Below are 20770 nucleotides of genomic sequence, written 5' to 3'. Positions count from 1 at the left end.
CCAAATAGAAATTGAAGAGAAGATCTCTCCATAATGACTTATAGCAGCGAGCGAGAAATAAAATCAGCACAAACGAGTAAAGGTTTTCCTTACCAATTCCACTTACCAATAGCGCTTCACTCCCCGGCAACGGCGCCAGAAAATAGTCTTGATGACCCACAAGTATAGGGGGTGTATCGTAGTATCTTCGATAAGTAAGAATGTCGATCCCAACGAGGAGCAGAAGGTGTTGACAGGCAGTTTTGATGAAGGATTCATTGTAAATGCTCACAAACAAGTATTCAGGGGTTTTGATGTAACGAGATGAATAAAGTACGAGTAAGTAAAATGCGAGAGAAATAATTGCAGCGAGTGGCCCAATCCTTTTTAGCACAAAGGACAAGCCGGTTTGTTTACTTATAATGACCAAACGTTCTCGAGGACACACGGGATTTTAGTCTAGTGCTTTCGCTACATACGACTGATTAATCTTCATTGTTTTGATAAGTGTTGTGTGGGTGAACCTATGCTAATGTACCGCCCTTCCTAGGACTAATACATACTTGTGATTATACCCCTTGCAAGCATCCGCAACTACAAGAAAGTAATTAAGATAAATCTAACCACAGACCTTAAACTGCGAGATCCTGCGATCCCTCCTGCATCGATATACCAACGGGGGTTTAGGTTTCTGTCACTCCGGCAACCCTGCAATTGGCAAACGAGTACAAGATGCACTCCCCTAGGTCCATAAATGGTGAAGTGTCGTGTAGTCGACGTTCACACGACACCACTAGAAGAATAACACCACAACTTAAATATCATAACATTGAATATTACTCAACCATAATTCACTACTAGCATTTAGACTTCACCCATGTCCTCAAGAACTAAACGAACTACTCACGAGACATCATATGGAACATGATCAGAGGTGATATGATGATGAATAACAATCTGAACATAGACCTTGGTTCAATGGTTTCACTCAATAGCATCAACAACAAGTAGAAATCGAGTATCGGGAGAGTTTCCCCTATCAAACAATCAAGATCAAACCCAAATTGCTACAGCGGTGACGATGTCCAGCGGTGGAGATGGCGGTGATGATGGTGGAGATGATGATGATGGTGATGGAGATGATGTCCAGCTCGATGGCGGTGACGATGGCGTCGATTTCCCCCTCCGGGAGGGAATTTCCCCGGCGGATTCCTGCCGCCGGAGAGCTCTTTTCTCTCTGGTGTTCTCCGCCCCGCAGAGGCGGCTGTAACCCTTCGTGAGGATTCCTCTGTGGCTTAGGTCTTCGGGACGAAGGGTTTCGCGAAGAAAAGGAGGCGAAAGAGGCCGAGGGGGCTCCACACCACATGGTGGCGCGGCCGGAGCCATGGGCCGCGCCACCCTATGGTGTGGGCCCACCCCGGGTCCGGCTGGCTCCCCCTTCGGCTTCCTCCGTCATCGGAAAAATAGGATTTTTGGTAAAACTTCCTTCCACAGTTGATCTTCCGAAATATTGCATCCTGACGGTGCTTTTTCCAGCAGAATCCTGGCTCCGGTGCTCGATCTCCAAATAATCATGAAATATGCAAAATAGATGAAATAACATAAGTATTGTGTCCCAATATGAAATATATCAATGAATAACAGCAAATTATGATATAAAATAGTGATGCAAATTGGACGTATCATCGAGCACAGGCGGCTTCGGTCAGGGCTACTGCGTAGGAAGTGAGGTAAGGGGTAGGGGTTGACGCGTGCACAGTGGCAGTCTTGCAGGCGTCGTGTGCAGGGCACACGAGGACGAGACCGACGTCGGCGTCCTTGTAGGGCGTCGCGTCGTGTCGTGTCCTGGCGCGCGTGCGAGCCCCTGGGCCATGTCTGGCGTGTGTGTGGGAGTGAGGAGGTGCTGGTTGCGCAATGGGACGCGATGGGATGTAGTGTGCACGCAGAGGGAGGGTGATGTCCTTGGGTTGGTGACTATGGGAAATGGCATGCTTGTTTTGGTCAACTACTTACTCTCCTCCACCAAAGATCATGTCGGGCAGGTATAGAGGGTCATGTCCAAGGTGTTTGACAAGGTGAGAGAAAGGGAAAATGTCCAGGGGTAAGTAGTGACATGGTGGTGAGCAAGGTGATTGGCATGGTGTGTTCTTGATGGTTTGAGTGCCATCCACTTGTCTCTGAGGTCATGGCTGGCTAAGGTAAGGTGAGGCAAGATGGTTTGGCAAGGTGGCCCAGGTTAGAGAGATGTAGAGCTGGTACAATTAATTGTTGTCAAAGTTTATGTGACATAAGCCATGTCATGGTGTGTCCTTGTGCTAGGGTAAGCATGGCTCTACTCGGTGAGGTCAGGGTGAGTGGTTGTGGTACATGTTGCACTATAGATGAGCCAAGTAAAGAGTGGTGGTACATAGTTGGTGAGAGTGGGTGTACCCTAATAGTAACTATTGGATTCTTACGTAAAAACCTCATGTGTGGGTAAATTTTGCTAGGTTTCTTCATGGATGAGTTCTAAAGAAAGTTTGGCAGCAATGGGTGGCATTGGTTTGGGATTTGGAGATGGTTTGTGAAAATTCCAAAGTTTTGGGGGAATCTAGAATCTGTTTCAAGGTTGCAACTTGGCTTGACTAATTTAAGCAATGGTCAACGATCTGGTCAAAGTGGTCAACACGAAAAATGTTCATCTTGATGAGGTCTTGGATGAGGTGCAAAGAGTTGTGAGGGTTTGGTTTAAGAATTTCTTAATACAAGGGCTCAAAATGGGTATGTTGTTAAAAATGGCATAAGTGACCATTATCACATGCCACATGCAATTTTCATTTCTTTGATTTTTGATTTGATTTTTCTTGACCCAAATGATGTTGTTGAGTGTTGAAAAGGTGTAGATGAGTGATCCAACCATTCACAACAAGTCTTAGGGTCAAGATCCTCAAATTCACAAACTTGCTATTTACTCTCATATGCCTCTATGGCATTTTTATTTTCTTTTTAACTTCTTTTTGTTTTACCTTGGATTTGGTTTGTTAAGTACTAGGTAAGATTTAATAAGGTTTTCTAAACCTTTAAACAAGGTAGAAGGGCCTAGGGTCAAGTTTTGCAAAAATAGCCATAACCTCATATGTGAAGCTAGTAGCATTTCTCTTTTTCTTAAAAGTCTTACTTTGATCCAAAGGATCATGGCTAGGGTTTGGTGGGGTTTAACCATGGTTCACAACCATTTGGGAAAGTGGATAGGGCAAGGGTCAAGATTTGTAAATTAGGGTTTTAGGTCATTTTCAAACATAATTAAACAATCATGGCAAAGATCATCACACATATGCATTAGCACTATGCATCTTGAGTTATTAAAGTAAAGTTTTTGTTGGTTCCAAATTTTGGAAAAGTGAAATTCATTTTCTTCTTTGTTTTAAAATTTGGGATGTTACATAAAGTTAAAACAATTCCGCGGTCTAGATTCTTATTTTTCAGTTGCCAACTACATTACAGGTAGTAAAATCTCATTTACAATTTATGTTGCAACTTAGCCAGCACGAATCATAATGTAATTCATTGGTGTGAAAGACGTCTGAAAATTTAGCTATTCATCAGTTGATTTACGTAGTACACGTTTTCTGTCGTTTATTTTCTCGAGAGTACCGAAGACTAACTTTTTTTTTTTTTGCGAAACACAGTACAATCAAAGGCGCTCATACATACGCGCACACACTCACCCCTATGAACGCACGCACGCACACCCTACCCCTATGAGCACCTCCAAGATACTGCATCGAAGAATTGATCCGGCGGGCTTGAGATTGACGAAGTCACCACAGGCGCCTCGCTGTCGACGGAAACGTCGCCTCCTACTGAAGAATATTCCGCCTTAATGAGACACCAAAGTGTCAAAAGAGCATTGAAGCAACTTAATTCCCACGTAGAGAGCCCGGTCCATATAAAAATGCGGACGGTTCCCTAGCTACGTGCCGGACTCATAGCTTTGGGCCCGTTAATTTGCTTCGAGAAGGGGAACCGACCCATTGTCGTCTTCGAATCGAAAAAGAAATAAACCCTCTAAACCCCAACGAGAGAATCGACATCATCGATCATCAACAGCAAAACACGATCTATCCGATGCAGACGCCGCCGCCGACGCTCCAGCCCTACGACCCCACGAGGGGGCAGATCTCGTGCTTCACCGTCCCCGCCGTCCCCGGTCCCGGTGACTCTATCTCTGCCGCCACGGGCGAGACCCTCGTCGACATCCTCCTGGACCACTATGAGGAAGCTTTCCGGCGGCTGCCCGTCGAAGACATGCCGGATGGCGTCGACATGGCTCATGTCGTCGACAACGGAGGTCTCTGCGTCGGCCTCCTCGATCCTGTCACCAACATCGTCCTCAACACCCTCTCCTTCCTTCCAGTCGGCTTTGGTACGAACCTTAGCCCCCCGGCTCCATCCGGTCCCAGGCAGCGCGAAGAGAGGGACAGGGATTCATGGCGCACCCTCGCGTCGATATCTAGCACGTGCCTTCTCGAGTTCATGCGCGTCTACTTCGGGCTGCTCACCCAGGAGCAGGCCGGGCGGTACCTCGTCTGGGCGCGCGCCGACCTCGCCATGGCGGTCATGCTCGTCGAGCACGAGCTCTACGCCGCCCGGCCGACGCCCCCCGACGCTGGATCTGGGAGGACGCGAAACTCCCTCCGGCTGGCTGCCACGCACGTTAACTACCATTCGACGGACTACCTCGTCTGGCTCGCGACGGCATGGCTACCGCGGGACCGCCTCGAGATGCTCGCCCCCGTTCTGCGACGCGAAGGCAGCATGAATAGGCTCAACATCGAGGATGTAAAGACCATCCTCTACGTGCTCCGCCACCAAGACGACATGTCGACCATGCCACCGTCGACGACGCTTGAGGAAGGCGTTGCACCTCTAATCGAGCACACTACAAGCTACGCCGACCTTGGAGATGGCCGGATCGCCTACACTACCGTTAGTGTCACCACCATCCAACGAGCCGGTGACCACATCTCGTCCCTGCGGCGTCCTCAAGACATGGAATCCGCGCTATCCTCCTACTCCACGCAATCCGCATCGCCGGCGCCGGGCACCACGACGACGAGGCCACACCCGCACGACTCGCCCTGCGCGTCCGTCCGGTCTCCCGACGCGGACGCCGACACGTGCCCGTACGTACGGTCGCTGGAGATGTCCCTCTACAGCACCATCCACGGGTTCTACCTTAAGGCGCTCGCCATGCTGCCCAGCCACGCCGCGCGCCACCACCTCCGCGGCGTACTGCTCGCCGGCCACTGCTACGGGCTCATGGACCCCGTCTCCAACATCATTATCGGCACTGTCTGGTACGACGCCAACTTCCCGCTCCAGGACGCCGCCCGCCCCACCCAGGCGCACGACATCGTCGACCCACTCCCCATGCTCAGAACGGTGTCCCGTTCCCTGCACGGACTTGTCGCCCTCCTCCATGCCACCTCCGCCAAGAAGCTGCCGCTGCACGAGATCCTCAAGTACCTCTGCTACGTGCAGTGCGACCTCTCAGTCATGCTCCAGCCACATTTACACCAAGATGGGAGGTCGCCCAGCCCCTTTGCTGCTGCGGCCACCGCGGCTCAGCACCCGCAAGCGTCTGCCTTTGCAGGGTTTCTCACGTCGTTAGCACCGACGAAGCTGGACCAGCTCCGGTCCTTGATGATGAATGTCACCGCCAACGACCGTCCGCTGTCTCACCAGTCTTTGACACTGATATATAGCATCCTCAGAGAAGAAACCTCGGCAACGATGACCCCATGGCGGCCACGCCCTCCCAAACTATGCAACGCGGCATTAAGCATTCTCACAAGGAAGAGGGAAGCATATGCTGAACAACAGAGCTACATCCGCGGCAGGATCGAGCAAATATTGCAGGATTATGCTGTTGCCCATCCTTCCGAGCCCAATTACGATCTGGATTTCGTATGTGGTGCAGCAATGGCTGATAACATGCATCAGCAGCGTTACCATGTTAATTTCATGGCAGCTACGAAATCGACGTTCAAGAACACACTCTTCTTTGCCGATTTTGGATGGGGGTATCTGACAGAGTCAGAACCAGATATTTGTTGCCCTCTCTCCCAACCGTATGATATGGGTAAGCTACTCTTGCACTTGTTATCTTCAGACTTTGCCTCTATATATGTAAGCGTTGCTCATAATATATATTTTGGAGGTTGCAAATATCTTTGAACATTCGTTTTATGCTAATGTGGTCAGGTCGTTGCTACTATGGCCACGAGTCTGCACGTACCATCATATATCCGGATCATTCCTTCGACTACTTCTCGAGCGACATCACTAGTGGTGGACTCGATGACACACAAGGTGAACTAGACATTGACTTCATGTACTTTGACTCCAAGAGGGATGTGGAGCTTGCCAAGGTCCTGCAGATGATGGCTAAGAAGGAACCGTCACTGAACGGAAGGCGTGCTGCATGGGATCTACATGATACGGGATCGGGGTGCTGAATGAACCACTTGTTCATGCTAATTTCAACCGCTTCAGTGAGTGGCTTTCGATCAACTAGGTTTACTTGATCAATCTGTCGACTACTTAATTAAGCATGAATTCAAATAATGTAAAAGTGTTAAGAGAATAGTATGATGTACGTAGCAGTTAAAACATGTAAAGTTTGTTTTTCATACGCAGGTCTAGAGGGTAGGGAACGTACTTTAGCCTCACCACTTATCCACATGGTAACCTTACCTCACCACTTATCCATATGGTAACCTTACCTCTTATCCACATGGTAACCTTACCTCACCACTTATCCATATGGTAACCTTACCTCTTATCCACATGGTAACCTTACCTCTCACTTCCTTACTGATTATAAAGCTTGATGCCGCTGTCACGAAGCCTGGCACCACGCCGATGCGCAGAAAGACCACCATGCCACTCTCGCCGACGATGGCCAAGGCGGCGTGCGCAAGACTGGACTGAATATGATAGGTCGAAGCTTTCGGTGTAGCACAACAAAAAATATCGCCACCATGACACCGCCACTGCCTACACCTACATGGTTACCACCATGGATTACTGCCTATCACATACCATAACCATCACCACCATGATACCGCTGGCCAGGCCCGTCACAGGCATCACCATGTCGATGAACACCATCATATATGTCACCGCAGTTCACGCCGTCGGAAGCATTACAATATCGCCGACGACGTCGCCGAACACCACCATGACACCGCCGGTCACGCTGGTCACGAGGCATCACCACGTCATCGAGCACGAAGACGAACACCGCCATGACACCGCCGTTCATGCCCGTCACAGGCATCACCATGTCGCCAAGCACGAAGCTGAATACCACCATAACACCACCGGTCACGCCGGTCATAAGCATCACCACGTCACCAACCACGAAGACGAACATCACCATGCCGCCACTACCTCGCTTGTCACCTATCATCACCACCAAGGATTTGGCTCCCGACAGGAAAAAAATCCCGGGGGTGCTCGGGATTCCCGGTTACCGCGGTAACCGGGAAATCCCGCCCGATTACCGGACGAATTCAAAATCTAAAATTTAAATTCAAAGAGAATATTCGCTAAAATTATATAGAATATTCGCTAAAATTTAATTTTTTCGCAAAAAAACAAAAAAATCGGGATTTTTTACCCGGTTAGACCAATTCCCGGGGGTGGTCGGGATATCCGGTTCCCGGCCGGGAACCAGATTTCCCAGGCGGTAACCAAATCCCTGATCGCCACATCGCTGTCAATGAAGATAGCAAGCGAGAAGTTGAGCAAGAGTACTCTAAACCTTACTCACACATACATGCACATTACATTATACTTGTGAGACATTTATACATCAGTATACTTGTGAGAAATTTATACATGCACTCTCGAAAGTGGAGACAGGTGCGGTTGCCCTAAGAAGTTGACGAGGCGAAAAGCTTGAGGTATAAGGATCTTGGTCGTTTGTTAAAATTTCTGACGGGCTGTATAATGTTGACAGCGAGGAATCACTTCATGAGAATGAGACAGGAACGGAAAAAATAGGAGTCGCACGGTAAAGGCTTTGCCGTGCATATAGGGCCCTTTGCCGTGCAAATACTTGCACGGCAAAGACATATTTTCCCGTAGTGGAACTTGACAGAAGAGTACAATTTTATAGGCCTATGCCCGACCGTTGAGGGGGCATTCTCTAAGTTACTGGGTGATAGCCTGTCTGTTAGTGGTGCCTTAATGGAAGCTTCTGAGTGTATATAGGCATTTAGGGAAGCCTATCCATTTTGTATTCTTGTAGCAGTTCCTCTGGTCAAGCATGGTCCCTGAGAACTCTGGGAGGAATTGACAGTCAACCTCTTAAAGCCCGTACTATTGCAGTGGGAGCAGACTTCATTTTACTTGGTTTGATCTTGTTTATTCATAGAGGCTGATAACCTTATCAACTACGGTAATCTTGTTGAAAAAGATGAGCAAATAGAAAAATTGGGATATAAGCTACTGCTTGCGTTTACAGGAAAGATGTCAGGTTTGCTTGAAGCTTTGGCACTTATGGAATAAACTAGTGTGCTTCTACATGAAGATGTTAAACCTGTATGCAGCTTGCACACCGTCTCTTTACAAGATTTTTACTCTATGTCACCATCCTCGCTCTTCAGGTTTCTCCTACGCCGTGATTGTTTTGGGAAGCTTAGGATGATCCTCTTTGGATACATTGTGGATGAATGAAGCGGCAATGAAGGCCGTTCAGTTTTGCCGTCATCTGATTCGGCTTGCAGTTTTTACCTGTTATGCTTAGACTGTTCAGTTCAATGCGTAAAGCACAAATTGAGGTCCAGTGCAACTGCTAGTGCAGAACAAGAGTTGCTTGTTATTTGTGAACCCTCATATGTTTATCTGATCAAGGATTCTACTTGAGAAGATAAAGATGGCTACTTCGCTGAAAACAATTTTGAATCCAGGTTTAAGAAGGAAAAGGGAAATCTCCGATTGAAGGCATGTTCTGTTGCTAAGGAACTTCCTGATGGATTTGCAAATTGGGAATGAGGAATAGGGAATCTTCATGTAAAGGCATGTATACACTGGAATTGTGAACTGGGAATTTGAAGATAAATTTCAGACATACCATCCAGCTTATATTGAAATGTTGCAACAAGTAGATTCCATGGAGATGTGATGAGTATGATAATTTGGAAGAAGAAGAAGCCCTCTTTCAGAAATTGGGTCAGAGTTCAGATCTAAGGGCCACTTCTTTTCGGCTTCTCCGTTGGCTTCTGGAAGAAGCTTCTCCCCACCACCTTCTCCTAGAAGCTCGAATCCAAAATTTGTTTTGGCTTATAATCTAGTTTGATCTAAACTCGAGTATAAGCCAGAACAAATTTGGCATCAGAGCTTCTGGGAGAAGTAGGTAGGAAGAAGCTTCCCCCATAAGCCATCGTAGAAGCCGAAAAGAAGTGGCCTTAAGTATGGTATCACAAACTGTGAGCAACCTTATATGTTGACCATCTCATTCTCATCTACGCATAAGCAACAACTTTGTTCAGTGAGTGGTATTTTATACCAACGGAAGATAATAAAGTTTATCAGTGAGCTAATCAGGCTCAAACCTTACATCAAAGTCGAATGTTGTTCTGCTTTTATGTGTCTTCTCCAAGAAAAATCTGATATATCTGCTATTTTTTGTCGTGTCCGAGAAAATTCAGAGATGCTATCTGAACTTCCCAACCGTGCTATGTTACCATCCCATGATCGTCTGCATGGTTTACCATATATCTGTCATTTGGATTTGTTTCATGTTATTCAATCCAATGTAGTTTGTTAAGCTAATCAATTGTTGATAGTGTACGCTTCGTCATGCCACCACTAGCACATGATGTGTCAACAGAAACAATAGATGGATAACGAGACCTAAAAGGGGATAATTTATCTCGATGAGAACTATAGGACAAAATAAGCACATCAAATACATATAACCCAATATCTCAGTCAGACAATTACACAGAATCTAAAATTTATATACTACTGGACTCAATTGGAGAAGGTGTTTGATAAACCCCCAAAATGCTTTACAGAAGGGAACTGTCGATGTATCATTATTGGGGATGGGGCCTTGTTTCCTATAGAGATGTTGTCAAATCACTAAACCTTCTATAGACAAGGAAGCAGGCGATTTATTACAGTTTAAGTCTCCTGACAATACATTATCCGAATGTGAAGCAAAAATGACATGAAACAAGGCATATTATACAATACCCACAGTGCAAAACACCCAAGAAATGCAGATTAATACGGTCCTGTGTTGCATCAATCCTTCTTCTGGAACCTGACTGTGAAGGCCTGGAGGGATAATAGCACTTGCTTGATTCGCTCTCTGATCTCAGCGTCAATAAGGTTCCCATCGCTGTCAAACTTAGGTGGCTGCTGAAATGCTTGGACGAATAGCTCTGGCTTGTTGATAAAATGAAGATCTAAAAACACCCCAATCTGACGGAGATGGTACTGTGATCTGCCTCCTCCAAAGCCACCTCCAGCACTGACAATCGCGGCAGGTTTGTCTGCCCAGCAATTCTTTCCTCTGGAAGCCCAATCTAGTGCATTCTTCAGTGGGGCTACAGTTCAAAAGCATAGCATGTCAGCAAGCACATAAACGAGCATCGGCAAGACAAACTAATACTTAAACAGGCCGTCCAATTCCATTGGAGGGATGGTTATTCTAGTTCTGTTTCAACTGTAGGCCATTTTCTGCAACTACAAGGTAGTGTCCAGCTTGAAAACAACTGGAGTTTTTCAAGATAATCTGTGTTTCTGTTTTCTAGATATCAACATATCCTTTAATTAATATTAGGGTGTTAGGCAAATCAATCATTTTATTCTACCGCGGCTAGTGTATGTACGGACCAGCACATCATACACTTAGACTTAGTGCTTGTCATAATTTTGAATTCCAATTGTATGGACCGGATAAATGTACAAGTGCAGATATTGCTCAATTGGCCTGCCCAAACTGGACATTCAGAAATGCAAATAACAGACCACGCAAAAAATACAGAACAGAGTTAAACTGATGAGAATCATTGCGATGATCAACAGGAAAGAGGGGCAACTACTATCCATTAATATTAAGAAACCAAACAAATATTAACAGTTAATGCAGGTCATTGACAGGAACAAAGACACATATATGTAGCAATGCTGAGATACACTACTAAAGGCTCCAATAAGGGTAGATGGTTATTGATATCTTAGATCCTTTGAACAAATAATATCAGTGAAACAGCGTAGTTTTCGCCATAGCCGGACTACTAGATTAGCTTATGTCAAGCATAATGCTCTAACCAACGCAACCAAAAGTCCAAACCATGGTTTTTAAGGCGACACCTTGGCGCCTTAAGGAGGGAGGGCACTTTGGCGCCTAGGCGGGCGCTTTGGACGCCTAGGTGCCTAAAGCGGCCGTTTTTACAAAGCGGAGGGGGAGCGCCTTGACGCCTAGGCGTCGCCTAAGCGACGCTTTTTTAAACCATGGTCCAAACTGTGTGCACACAGAGTGGGCAAGAAAAATATTCAATGAACTGCGAAAGCTAGGCTTCGAACTCAAGACATTACTCTCTAATTCATGTCAAGGTTCATGCACTAGCCAGTGGCCAATGCATCCAAAAGTCCGAACTAACCATGACAAAAGAGCAAGATCAGGAACTAATATTTACTGGATGGGCAATCATGTGAGCTGAACTCAGCAGAGTAACAACAAGAGAAATGTTGGAGATTTCTCCTGGACAAAGCTGAGAGAAAAGCAGCAGGATATACGGTTCAGTAGAAAGGGCATTTCTTAGCACTACCAGTAGTCCATAAACTATACTATTAAAGTGAGCTGGAAGGAAAGGAATACAGGGTAGAATGTTGGGGTTTTTTTTATCTTCATCAAATTTGCAAGAAAGGAATAAAGGAGGCTCCACTAGTTGATGATGACACGCTTACTGTCCAAACAAAGTACTCCATCATTTTCAACTGTAGCAACGAATCTCATGTTCAGTGGTCACTTGTTTAGCAGTTTAGCTACAATGTGCTATCTGGTCATGTTTCCAATATATGTATATGCTCGACAGTAGTACACTAACGGAGCATCGTGATCGGTAATGGGCTGGGAATCAGTTCCACTAGCTGCCCATCGTGGGAATCGAATGGGAGGCCACCCAATTTCGCAAAATGCAAATCCACCTTGTGAATACTGCACTAGGCCACAGCCACAGTTCCAGGAATGCGTCATTCGTGGAATTGAGACAAAACATATGTGCGACATGTCCGTCAGAGGAAACAAATTTGACATATACGGCTGCAGTTACCAAAGACTTGGCATGGAAATGAGATTAAAATTGAGGAGGGGAACATACTTGCGATGGAGTAGTTGAACTCGGGCGAGCCGAAGAGGAAGCAGTCGGCGGCGCGAACCTGGTCGCGGAAGGCCTCGACGGCGGGCGGGAAGCCCCCGTCGGCGGTCTCGAGGTCGGTGTTGAGCAGCGGCAGGTCGGAGATGTCGACGTGGTCCACGCGCATCCCCGGGATGGACTCCTCGCACACCTCCGCGGCTGCATCAGAGAGGAAACGAGCGAGGTCAGCAAGGAGGAGGAGAAGCTAGGGAGAGAGGCGGGATGGGGTACCGGCGCGGAGGAGGCCGCGGTTGTAGGAGGCCTTGCGGAGGGAGCCGCAGACGGCGACGACGCGGATGGTGGTGGGCTTCACCTCCATGCTGCTCTGGCTTTCGGACGGAGGATGGGTGGATGCCTTGTGCGGGTGTTTTGGTATGCTCTGTTTTTTCCTCACTAGTCTGCCTCTGATTGTGAAAGCCTGGCTGCAACGGTGCGACCCGAACATTTATAGGCAAACTCACAGCGTCAACGCACCTGGTTGGTCGACGGCCTAACTTCTAAGATTGTCAATCTGCTTTATTTACAAAGCAAAAAAAAAAAAAACTCACTAATATTAAGGGCATTTCGTGGGCAATTTACCCGGATCTCCGCCTTCGAGGGTGAGTGACACGTGTTTTGATTTCCCAATCCCGCGAAATATTAAGAAAAAGTTTGGCGAGACCTCACCGGTATTACCGCCAACAGCATCTCGACTCTGACTGGCTGCACCAACGCGGGCAAGTTGCAACATTGTCTATCGCTCCTTGCAGCACGGGTGTGTCAAGCGGGCAGCACCTCGCCCTTCATTGGTACCATCATCGCCCACTTACGTACGGCGCCCTTTCTTGACGGCACCCTGGCAAGCGGTTTGCAGCATCATCACCTGTTGCTCGCCGCACCGCCGCTTCCCGCTAGCAGCACCACCCATGGATGGAAGCCATTCGCAACAACACCATCCACACCTCACAACAGCGCCGCTCGCAATTGCATTGTTGATGGTGTGGACCTTTTGTTGTTGTTGTCGGCTACCTGGTATGGAGCAGCACAGTTGTGCGGCCCTTGTAGGAAATGGCCAAGTGTGTTGGGGTAGGGCGGAGACATCAGGCTTGGGAGGGGGGGATGGGGGGCACTGGGTGACTGTCGGCGTTTGTAGCTGCAGTCGAAGAGAAGATCGTGCTCGAAAGCGGACCATGTAGGCTATGCAACCACTTGGAGGCGTACTTGAGGACGACCTCACGTTTCTGGTGGCGGAGAGGACCTGGGCGACAGAGCTTGGCTCTGTAGAGCATGTGGCCAGCATGGATGGTGACGGTGTTGGAGCAGAGGATTGTAGTTAGATGTTGGAGTAGGTGGCGGCGAGCAAATGGGAGGTAGCTTAGTCGGAAGTGTGGGGTAAGGTCATGAGGCTAGGGCCCAATTGCTTTTGGAAAAAAAGAAGAGAGGATGTAGAAGGAAAAGTGCTAGGGGCATCGAGTATGGTTCTGCATCGTATCTTCCGAGGGAGTTAGATCCCTTTTACTTTAATGATAGTCTATCTTAACATGCAAGTTATCATATTTTTATAGCCATCTAATTATCTAGCTTTAAAAATTTAGGTCGCCCCTCATTAGTTTAGCCCATAAGCCGGCCAGCTTAGTTGGGCTTTCAAAATAGTTACTACCTCTGGACGGAATAAATTGACGCGTTTGTGAACTGACAACACGCATGCAGACACCTTCCTCCGCGTCGATTAAATCCGACCGGAGGAGTATTATATAACTACCCCAGACGATAAAATGGACGATTTATGAGAGGAATTGGGACGAAGAATCTTCATTTCTCAGCCGTCAAAAGAAGTAGGCTGCAAACTATATCTATGGCATTCATTGTTTTATAGGTATCTATTACCCACATCACTAATTTTAGCCATCAAATACGCAAGCATTCCCACGAATTAAGTTTACAATCTCAACTATCGTGACCAACTTAATCTCACGCAAGTTAAAAATTTTGGCCTATACCCCTTTATTTACACAATAGATGTCTTAATTAAAAGGATCTCTGCAGCAACACGCATGTAATTTTTTTTTCAAAAGCAAAACATACAATGTACCTAGAACGCACACCATCTAGTGGAGGCTGAGAATAAATAATTATGAACGGTTGGTTCACCAAAATATATAGGTGCATGTGGTGATGTGGGTCAATATTAGGGAGAGAGGTGGGTCATCCTGGTCGCCAGGGAGCTGTGGTTGGAACGCAATGTCAGGACCTTCGACAAGATTGCTGTGCTACCCATGGAGCTTTGCAGACGGGTCGCTGCGGAATTTGAGCGATGGAAGCGTGCCGGTCTGGGGGGTGGAGTTGCTCACAGTGGGATTTCGCGACATGTAACGTAGGTGTCCGTGTTTCCGGTGGGGTGGAGAGACCGGTCGAGTTGTGATCTGGGCTCGTTCTTGTATATCAAAAAACTCCTTTCTATCTTAATGAATGAAGACACGCGCAGCTTGTGCGTGTTCTTGAAAAAAAAATTAGGGTATGCTCTACCTTTATAATGATATCATCATTTTATAAATGTTTGTTTATTTTTTTACACTTAAGAGGATAGAGGGTACCCTAATATTGCTCCACTTGCATCTCTACCAAAATAATAATGATCGGTTGGTTACCTTTGCACCCATTTTGCACTGTTTTTTCTCTTTTATGCACTGTTAGTATGGAATTTTTGGCTTTATAGCAAAAGATTTTGATAATTTGTGCAAAACCAAAATGGTGGATCAGATAATGGTGGGTAGCCTGGTTAGGTCGAAGCAACCAGCTAGGGAGGGGACCAACTCGATCGACCGGTACATGGCACCGACATGGATTTATGAAGGAACCGTACGTGCCGTCTGAATGCGGTTAGAGGGTGGTGGTCGGTCCTTGTATATCCAGCCTAGCGTCATTCGTTGCTCATAGGTACGACAGCCACTTATCGGCAGCGCACGTAACTGAGAAATGACCGATAGATGATGAAAACTCAGGCGACAACGAGCAAATGTTATCGTGAAGTAGTGTAGCGCCTAGCTGGTCATTTCTAGTGAAGCAATTGTCACAAGTACAAAAAGCATATTAATAGCGTGTCAATTCTGGCTACCAGTTGCCGGCCCCGGCTCATCAAGCTGCTTTGACTGACGTCTACATCTCACAACATTATGAATTTATGATTATACTAGTTTTGTCATAATATTAACATATTAACGTCTTGGGAGGGTCGATGAAGAGTCTGGGATGTCCCTACTATTTCGAAAAACAATTAACGTCTTGGAGGTGGGCGGCTAAAATGGGTTAGAGCTTCTAATACTTCATGACTTCAAAGAATGTTGATGTGACTTTCAGTTTTAGCACGTATCTCTGCTACTGTACTTGTATCGGCTAGCCATTTGTTTCAGGTTGTTCAATCTGATGTAGTTTGTTAAGCTGATCATTTTTTTTTTGCAGGTAAAATATGAACTTTATTAAGCATGAGGGATTACAAGTCGATGATCAAGAGCCTAAAAGACAGCCTCAGGTCCAGTACCTAACCAAGTAGCATTGAGGTTCTCTAGTCTTGCTAAATTTGCAAGATCATGGCTAAACCTCGCCTGCGAACGTTTCACTTTTACAAAACTACACTCACTTCTTTGACTAGCTAGAAATTTAATTTGGGACACAAAATGTAAGAGGGGCGATCTATTCTGACCTGGTGAAGATACAGCCGCAACCAACTGGGAGCTTAGCGTATGCTTGGACATGCGACCACTTGCACATGATCTGTCAACAGGAACAGTAGATGGATAACTAGACCTAAATGGGGATAATTTACCTCGATGAGAACAATCGGAGAATTGGCACATCATATAAACCCAATATTTTAGTCAGACAATCACGCAGAATCTCAAATTTGTGTACCGTGGAACTCAATTGCAGAAAGTGTTTGATATGACCCCCGAAATTCTTTACAGAAGTGAACTGTCAATCTATCATTATAGGGAAAGGGGAACATGACCTTGTTTCTTATAGATGTTGCCAAATCATTAAACCCTATATAAATGAGGAAGCAGGGGATTTATTACAGGGTTCAGTATCCTGACAATACATTATCCGAATTTGAAGCAAAACTGACATCAAACAAGGCATATTATACAATACCCACAGTGAGATTAACGCAATCATGTGTTTTTTCAATCTTACTTCTGGACTCTGAGTGTGAAAGCCTGCAGAGATAACAGCACTTGCTTGATTCGCTCTCTGATATCAGCGTCAATAAGATTTCCATCACTGTCAAACTTCGGTGGCTGCTGAAATGCTTGGACGAATAGCTCTGGCTTGTTGATGAAATGAAGATCTAAGAACACCCCAACCTGACGGAGATGGTACTGCGACCTGCCTCCTCCAAAGCCACCTCCAGCGCTGACAATGGCAGCAGGTTTGTCTGCCCAGCAATTCTTTCCTCTAGAAGCCCAATCAAGTGCATTCTTCAGTGGGGCTACAGTTGAAATGCATAGCTTGTCAGCAAGCACATAAATGAGCAACGGAAAGACAAACTAACACTTAAACATGCCGCCCATTTCCCGTTGGGGGCATGGAATTCGTAGTTTTCTTTCAACTATAGGCCATTTTGTGCAAATATAAGATTGTGCCTGGCTGGACAACAACTGGATTTTCAGGGCAATTTTTCCTTGTTTTCTCTAGATATCAGCATGTCCGTTATTCAATATTAGGGTCTTAGGGTGTTAGCCAACTCAATCATTTTATTCCCCGTCAAAACTGGGCAAGGCATTCTACCATGTCAGTGTATGTAGGAACCAGCACATCATACACTTAGTACTTGCAATAATTTTTGAGTTCCAATTCTATGGACTAGATACAAGTACAAACACACATATTGCCCAATTGGACTGCCCAAAGTGAACATTCAGAAATGTTGCACCTGGTCAAACGGCAAGAAACAGGCCACGCAAAAATAGAGCAAAATCAATGAGAATCATTGCGAGCAATAGGAGTAAAACAGGGGCAACTACTATCCGTTTATGTGGGTAGTTTGCAGCCAACATAGACACATATAACTAGCAGTGCTGAGAGACACTACTAAAGGTGGCCACTATGAGTAGATGATTAGTAATACCTTAGACCCTTCGAACAAATAGTATAACCAAAATACTGTGGTTGCCAACATAGTCAGACTGTCTGATTAGTTTAGATATACACTCACAGAGAATCATCTCGAATTAATATTTTTGGATGAGCAATCATTTAAACTAAACTTGACAGAGTAACAACCGCAAAACGTAGGAGATTTCTTCTGGACAAGGCTTGGGGAACTATCAGATGGATATTTTGTGCAGTAGAAAGGCCAATTGTTAGCACTAGCAGTGGTCAGTGAACTGCATTGAATTGCGCTGAAAGGAAAGGAATACATGATAGAGTGTTGAGATTCTTCCTTAATAAAATCTGCAGGAAAAAGAACAAAGGAGGTTCCACTACTTCATGGTGGCGTGCTTAGTGTGCAGACAAAGTGTTCATTCTTTTTCAGTTGGTGCTAGAAATTTTATAGAATCTGTGATTAGTACTTTAGCAGTTTCGCTACAGTGTACTATGTGGTCATGTTTCCAATATGTGCATGCTCAAAAGGACTACGCTAACTGAGCATGGTGAGTTGGTGACAACTGGATGGGAATCAATTCCACTAACTGTCCATCGTGGGAATTTTTTTTAAAATTTATCCATCGTGGGAATGAAACAGGAGCCCACCAATTTTTGCACTATGACAACCAAATGTGAATCCACGTTGTAAAAAATCGCACCATGCCACAGTTGAGCATCCATTCCGACAGTTCAAGAAAAACATCACTAGTCAAACTGAGACGGAACATCTGTAGGCGACATTCAGAAAGGTTTTCCTCAACTAGACAGAGTCGCTGACCATTATAACTCAAAATGTATCATTGTCAATCCTTGCAGCAGCAGCTGCTGCTGCCAATTGGGGCGACATATACAGCTTCAGCTAATGAAGTCTTGTCATGTAAATGAGGCTAAAATTAAAGAGGGGGCAGGGGAGAAGCAGGAGCAGTAGAGCACGTACTTGCGATGGAGTAGTTGTACTCGGGCGAGCCGAAGAGGAAGCAGTCGGCGCTGCGGATTTGGTCGCGGAAGGCCTCGACGGCTGGCGGGAAGCCTCCGTCGGCGGTCTCGAGGTCGGTGTTGAGGAGCGGCAAGTCGGAGATGCCGACGTGCTCCAGGCGCAGCCCTGGGATGGACTCCTCGCACACCTCCGCCGCTGGTCAACCCCGAAGAGGAAACAGCGAGAAGGTCAGCTGAGTGGTTAGCGAGGAGGAGGAGGGAGAGCGGCGGGATGGGGGAGACCGGCGCGGAGGAGGCCGCGGTTGTAGGAGGCCTTGCGGAGGGAGCCGCAGACGGCGGCGACGCGGAGGATGGGCTTCACCGCGGCGGCCTCCATGCTGCTCTGCTTTGGCTTTCCGACGGAGGGGTGAGCTTTCGGGTGGGTTTGCTATGCTTTGCTCACCACTCTGCCTCCCGAATTTGTAGACGCATAGTAGAGGTCTGTCGCAGTCTCACCGCCAAAACTTGTCAAACTAGTCTAGTTTTCAAAAACGCAAGGTACAATATACTTATGTAGACGCACGACGATAAATCTGAAGTTTCAGGTACGATTTGGGTCACCAAAACTATGATTGGTTTGGTTCACATACCACTTTGCATACGTAGTATTCTGAGCCAAAACTAATTGATGTGTTTGACGCTATGTTTCGGCGCCTAGCCGCCTAGTGGTTTAGCGCTACCATCTTTTGGCTTGTTAATGGTTGATTAGTCTCCTTTGTCCCATGAAGACCATATGGCATCCCCAGCTCCATGACTCTGCCACAAAAATATACTACAAGGGAGGCACCTCACCCAACCACCGCTGGAATGGTCGGATCGAAGCAGCAGCCAGCAGCCGGGGAGGAGGACCTAAAATATTGCTCCGAAATTAGCCGTCCATGAGGGCATCTCCAGCCCGGCGCGAGCGACCATTTGCGTCCGCTTTGATCGAAAATGCGTCTGACACCCTCTCCAGCGGTGCGACGCAAAGTGACCGGGCCGTCCGCGGAGACGCAAGCCTGGCCCAAATACTCTGCGGACGCTGCGCGGACGCGCAAAGTGTCCGCTCGCGTCTCCACCGGGCCCGCCTGGCAGCGAGTCTGCACCGAGGGCACCGCTTCGGCGGTCAGCGCTTCCGCGTCTGCGCCGCAGCCTTCGCCATCAATGGCGCGGTTGCCTGTTCTGCGCGCGCACTAGCGGGCGGCGGCTGGGCTTCTACGCCGCCTTCAATGGCATCGTATCCCGCGCGCGGTCGCCCTTAAAAGTCCACCGGCCGCGTCGCTCCTTCGCCCACACCACACCTCCACTCGCACCACCACTGCTGCAGCGCCATGGGGAAGAAAAATGACTTCGAGGCCTCCGGCAGCGGCACCAAGAAGATCCCGCTCCCCGTCACGGTGGGGAGGCTCATGCACGGCAAATGGATGCCGTGCGACGACGCCTGGTCCGGCGTGCGGCTACTGGCGGCTGGCGGCTCAGCCTGCCGCCGGGTGCCCATCCCTCCGGTACCTACGCGTGAGCCTGATCGGACCGCGGAGATCCGGCGCAGGAGGCGGTATCTGCCGGCGGACCTCCGCGCCGATCCGGCGTACGCCATCGACTCGGAGCTTTGGCGTACGTACACGGAGACGGACATCAGACGAAGGGCAGGCTTCATGGGCGACAGGGATTATCCCTTCGGCCCTGCACCGCCGGCTCGTCATCAGCATGCGCCAACGCGTCGTCAGCAGGCGCCGACGCGACGTCAGCAGATGTAGCACAACGACGCCCACAAACGCGAGGACGACGACGACGACGAAGCCTACGCCGCGTTCTTTCAAGAATCTCCAAACCCCCCCTTTACCTTCTCTTTCTATTCTATAAAAAGGCGAACATCTAATCTAGGCCCGGTCGCCTTTCTATGAAGGCGAGCAGCCCAGCCCCCTTGTTGAAATTTGGATATTAAGGAAGCCGTATTTCGCAATAGCAGCTCCGAGCCCCATAAAATCAAAGCAAGAGTTTGCTAATTGGTTTAGATGGATCCTTCGCGGCTGAGTCCAAAAAGAGAAACAATATTGCCACAAATTGATAAGATACCATTTCCATTTTTTGTTCAAAAAAAGAGTACCTTTTGATGCAAAAAGGGCCTTTCCTTGATATCGAACATCACGACGACGACGACGACTACGTGGAGGCGCTCGCGTACCATAGCGAGGCGGTGAAGGACGACAGCGACGACTACGTCGTTGTCGTCTTCCACGAATGGCAGTAGGCCATGGCGGAGGGCCGGAACTTCGACTTCCCGGAGAACA

The 20770-nt window shown here is 47.4% G+C and overlaps 2 protein-coding genes across 2 annotated transcripts; both read right to left on the bottom strand.

Moving 5' to 3' along the window:
* Positions 1-10128: 10128 nt before the first annotated feature.
* LOC124660427 (probable NADPH:quinone oxidoreductase 1) lies at positions 10129-12770 on the bottom strand. The gene is made up of 3 exons (XM_047198238.1): positions 12633-12770; positions 12366-12560; positions 10129-10586 (listed from the first exon to the last, which is right to left on the bottom strand). The coding sequence occupies exons 1-3, from the start codon at positions 12718-12720 to the stop codon at positions 10282-10284; spliced, it is 588 nt and encodes a 195-aa protein (XP_047054194.1). The 5' UTR covers positions 12721-12770; the 3' UTR covers positions 10129-10281.
* A 3531-nt stretch (positions 12771-16301) lies between these two features.
* LOC124660425 (probable NADPH:quinone oxidoreductase 1) lies at positions 16302-18864 on the bottom strand. Its single transcript, XM_047198236.1, has 3 exons — positions 18744-18864; positions 18463-18657; positions 16302-16866 (listed from the first exon to the last, which is right to left on the bottom strand). Exons 1-3 carry the CDS (start codon positions 18835-18837, stop codon positions 16568-16570), a joined length of 588 nt encoding a protein of 195 aa, XP_047054192.1. The 5' UTR covers positions 18838-18864; the 3' UTR covers positions 16302-16567.
* Between the last annotated feature and the right edge of the window lie 1906 nt (positions 18865-20770).

Source organism: Lolium rigidum, chromosome 6 (genome assembly GCF_022539505.1).
Source record: "Lolium rigidum isolate FL_2022 chromosome 6, APGP_CSIRO_Lrig_0.1, whole genome shotgun sequence".
Classification (NCBI taxonomy): Eukaryota; Viridiplantae; Streptophyta; class Magnoliopsida; order Poales; family Poaceae; genus Lolium; species Lolium rigidum.
Note: the sequence above shows the minus strand (reverse complement) of the source record. Positions and strands in the feature narration are given on the sequence as shown.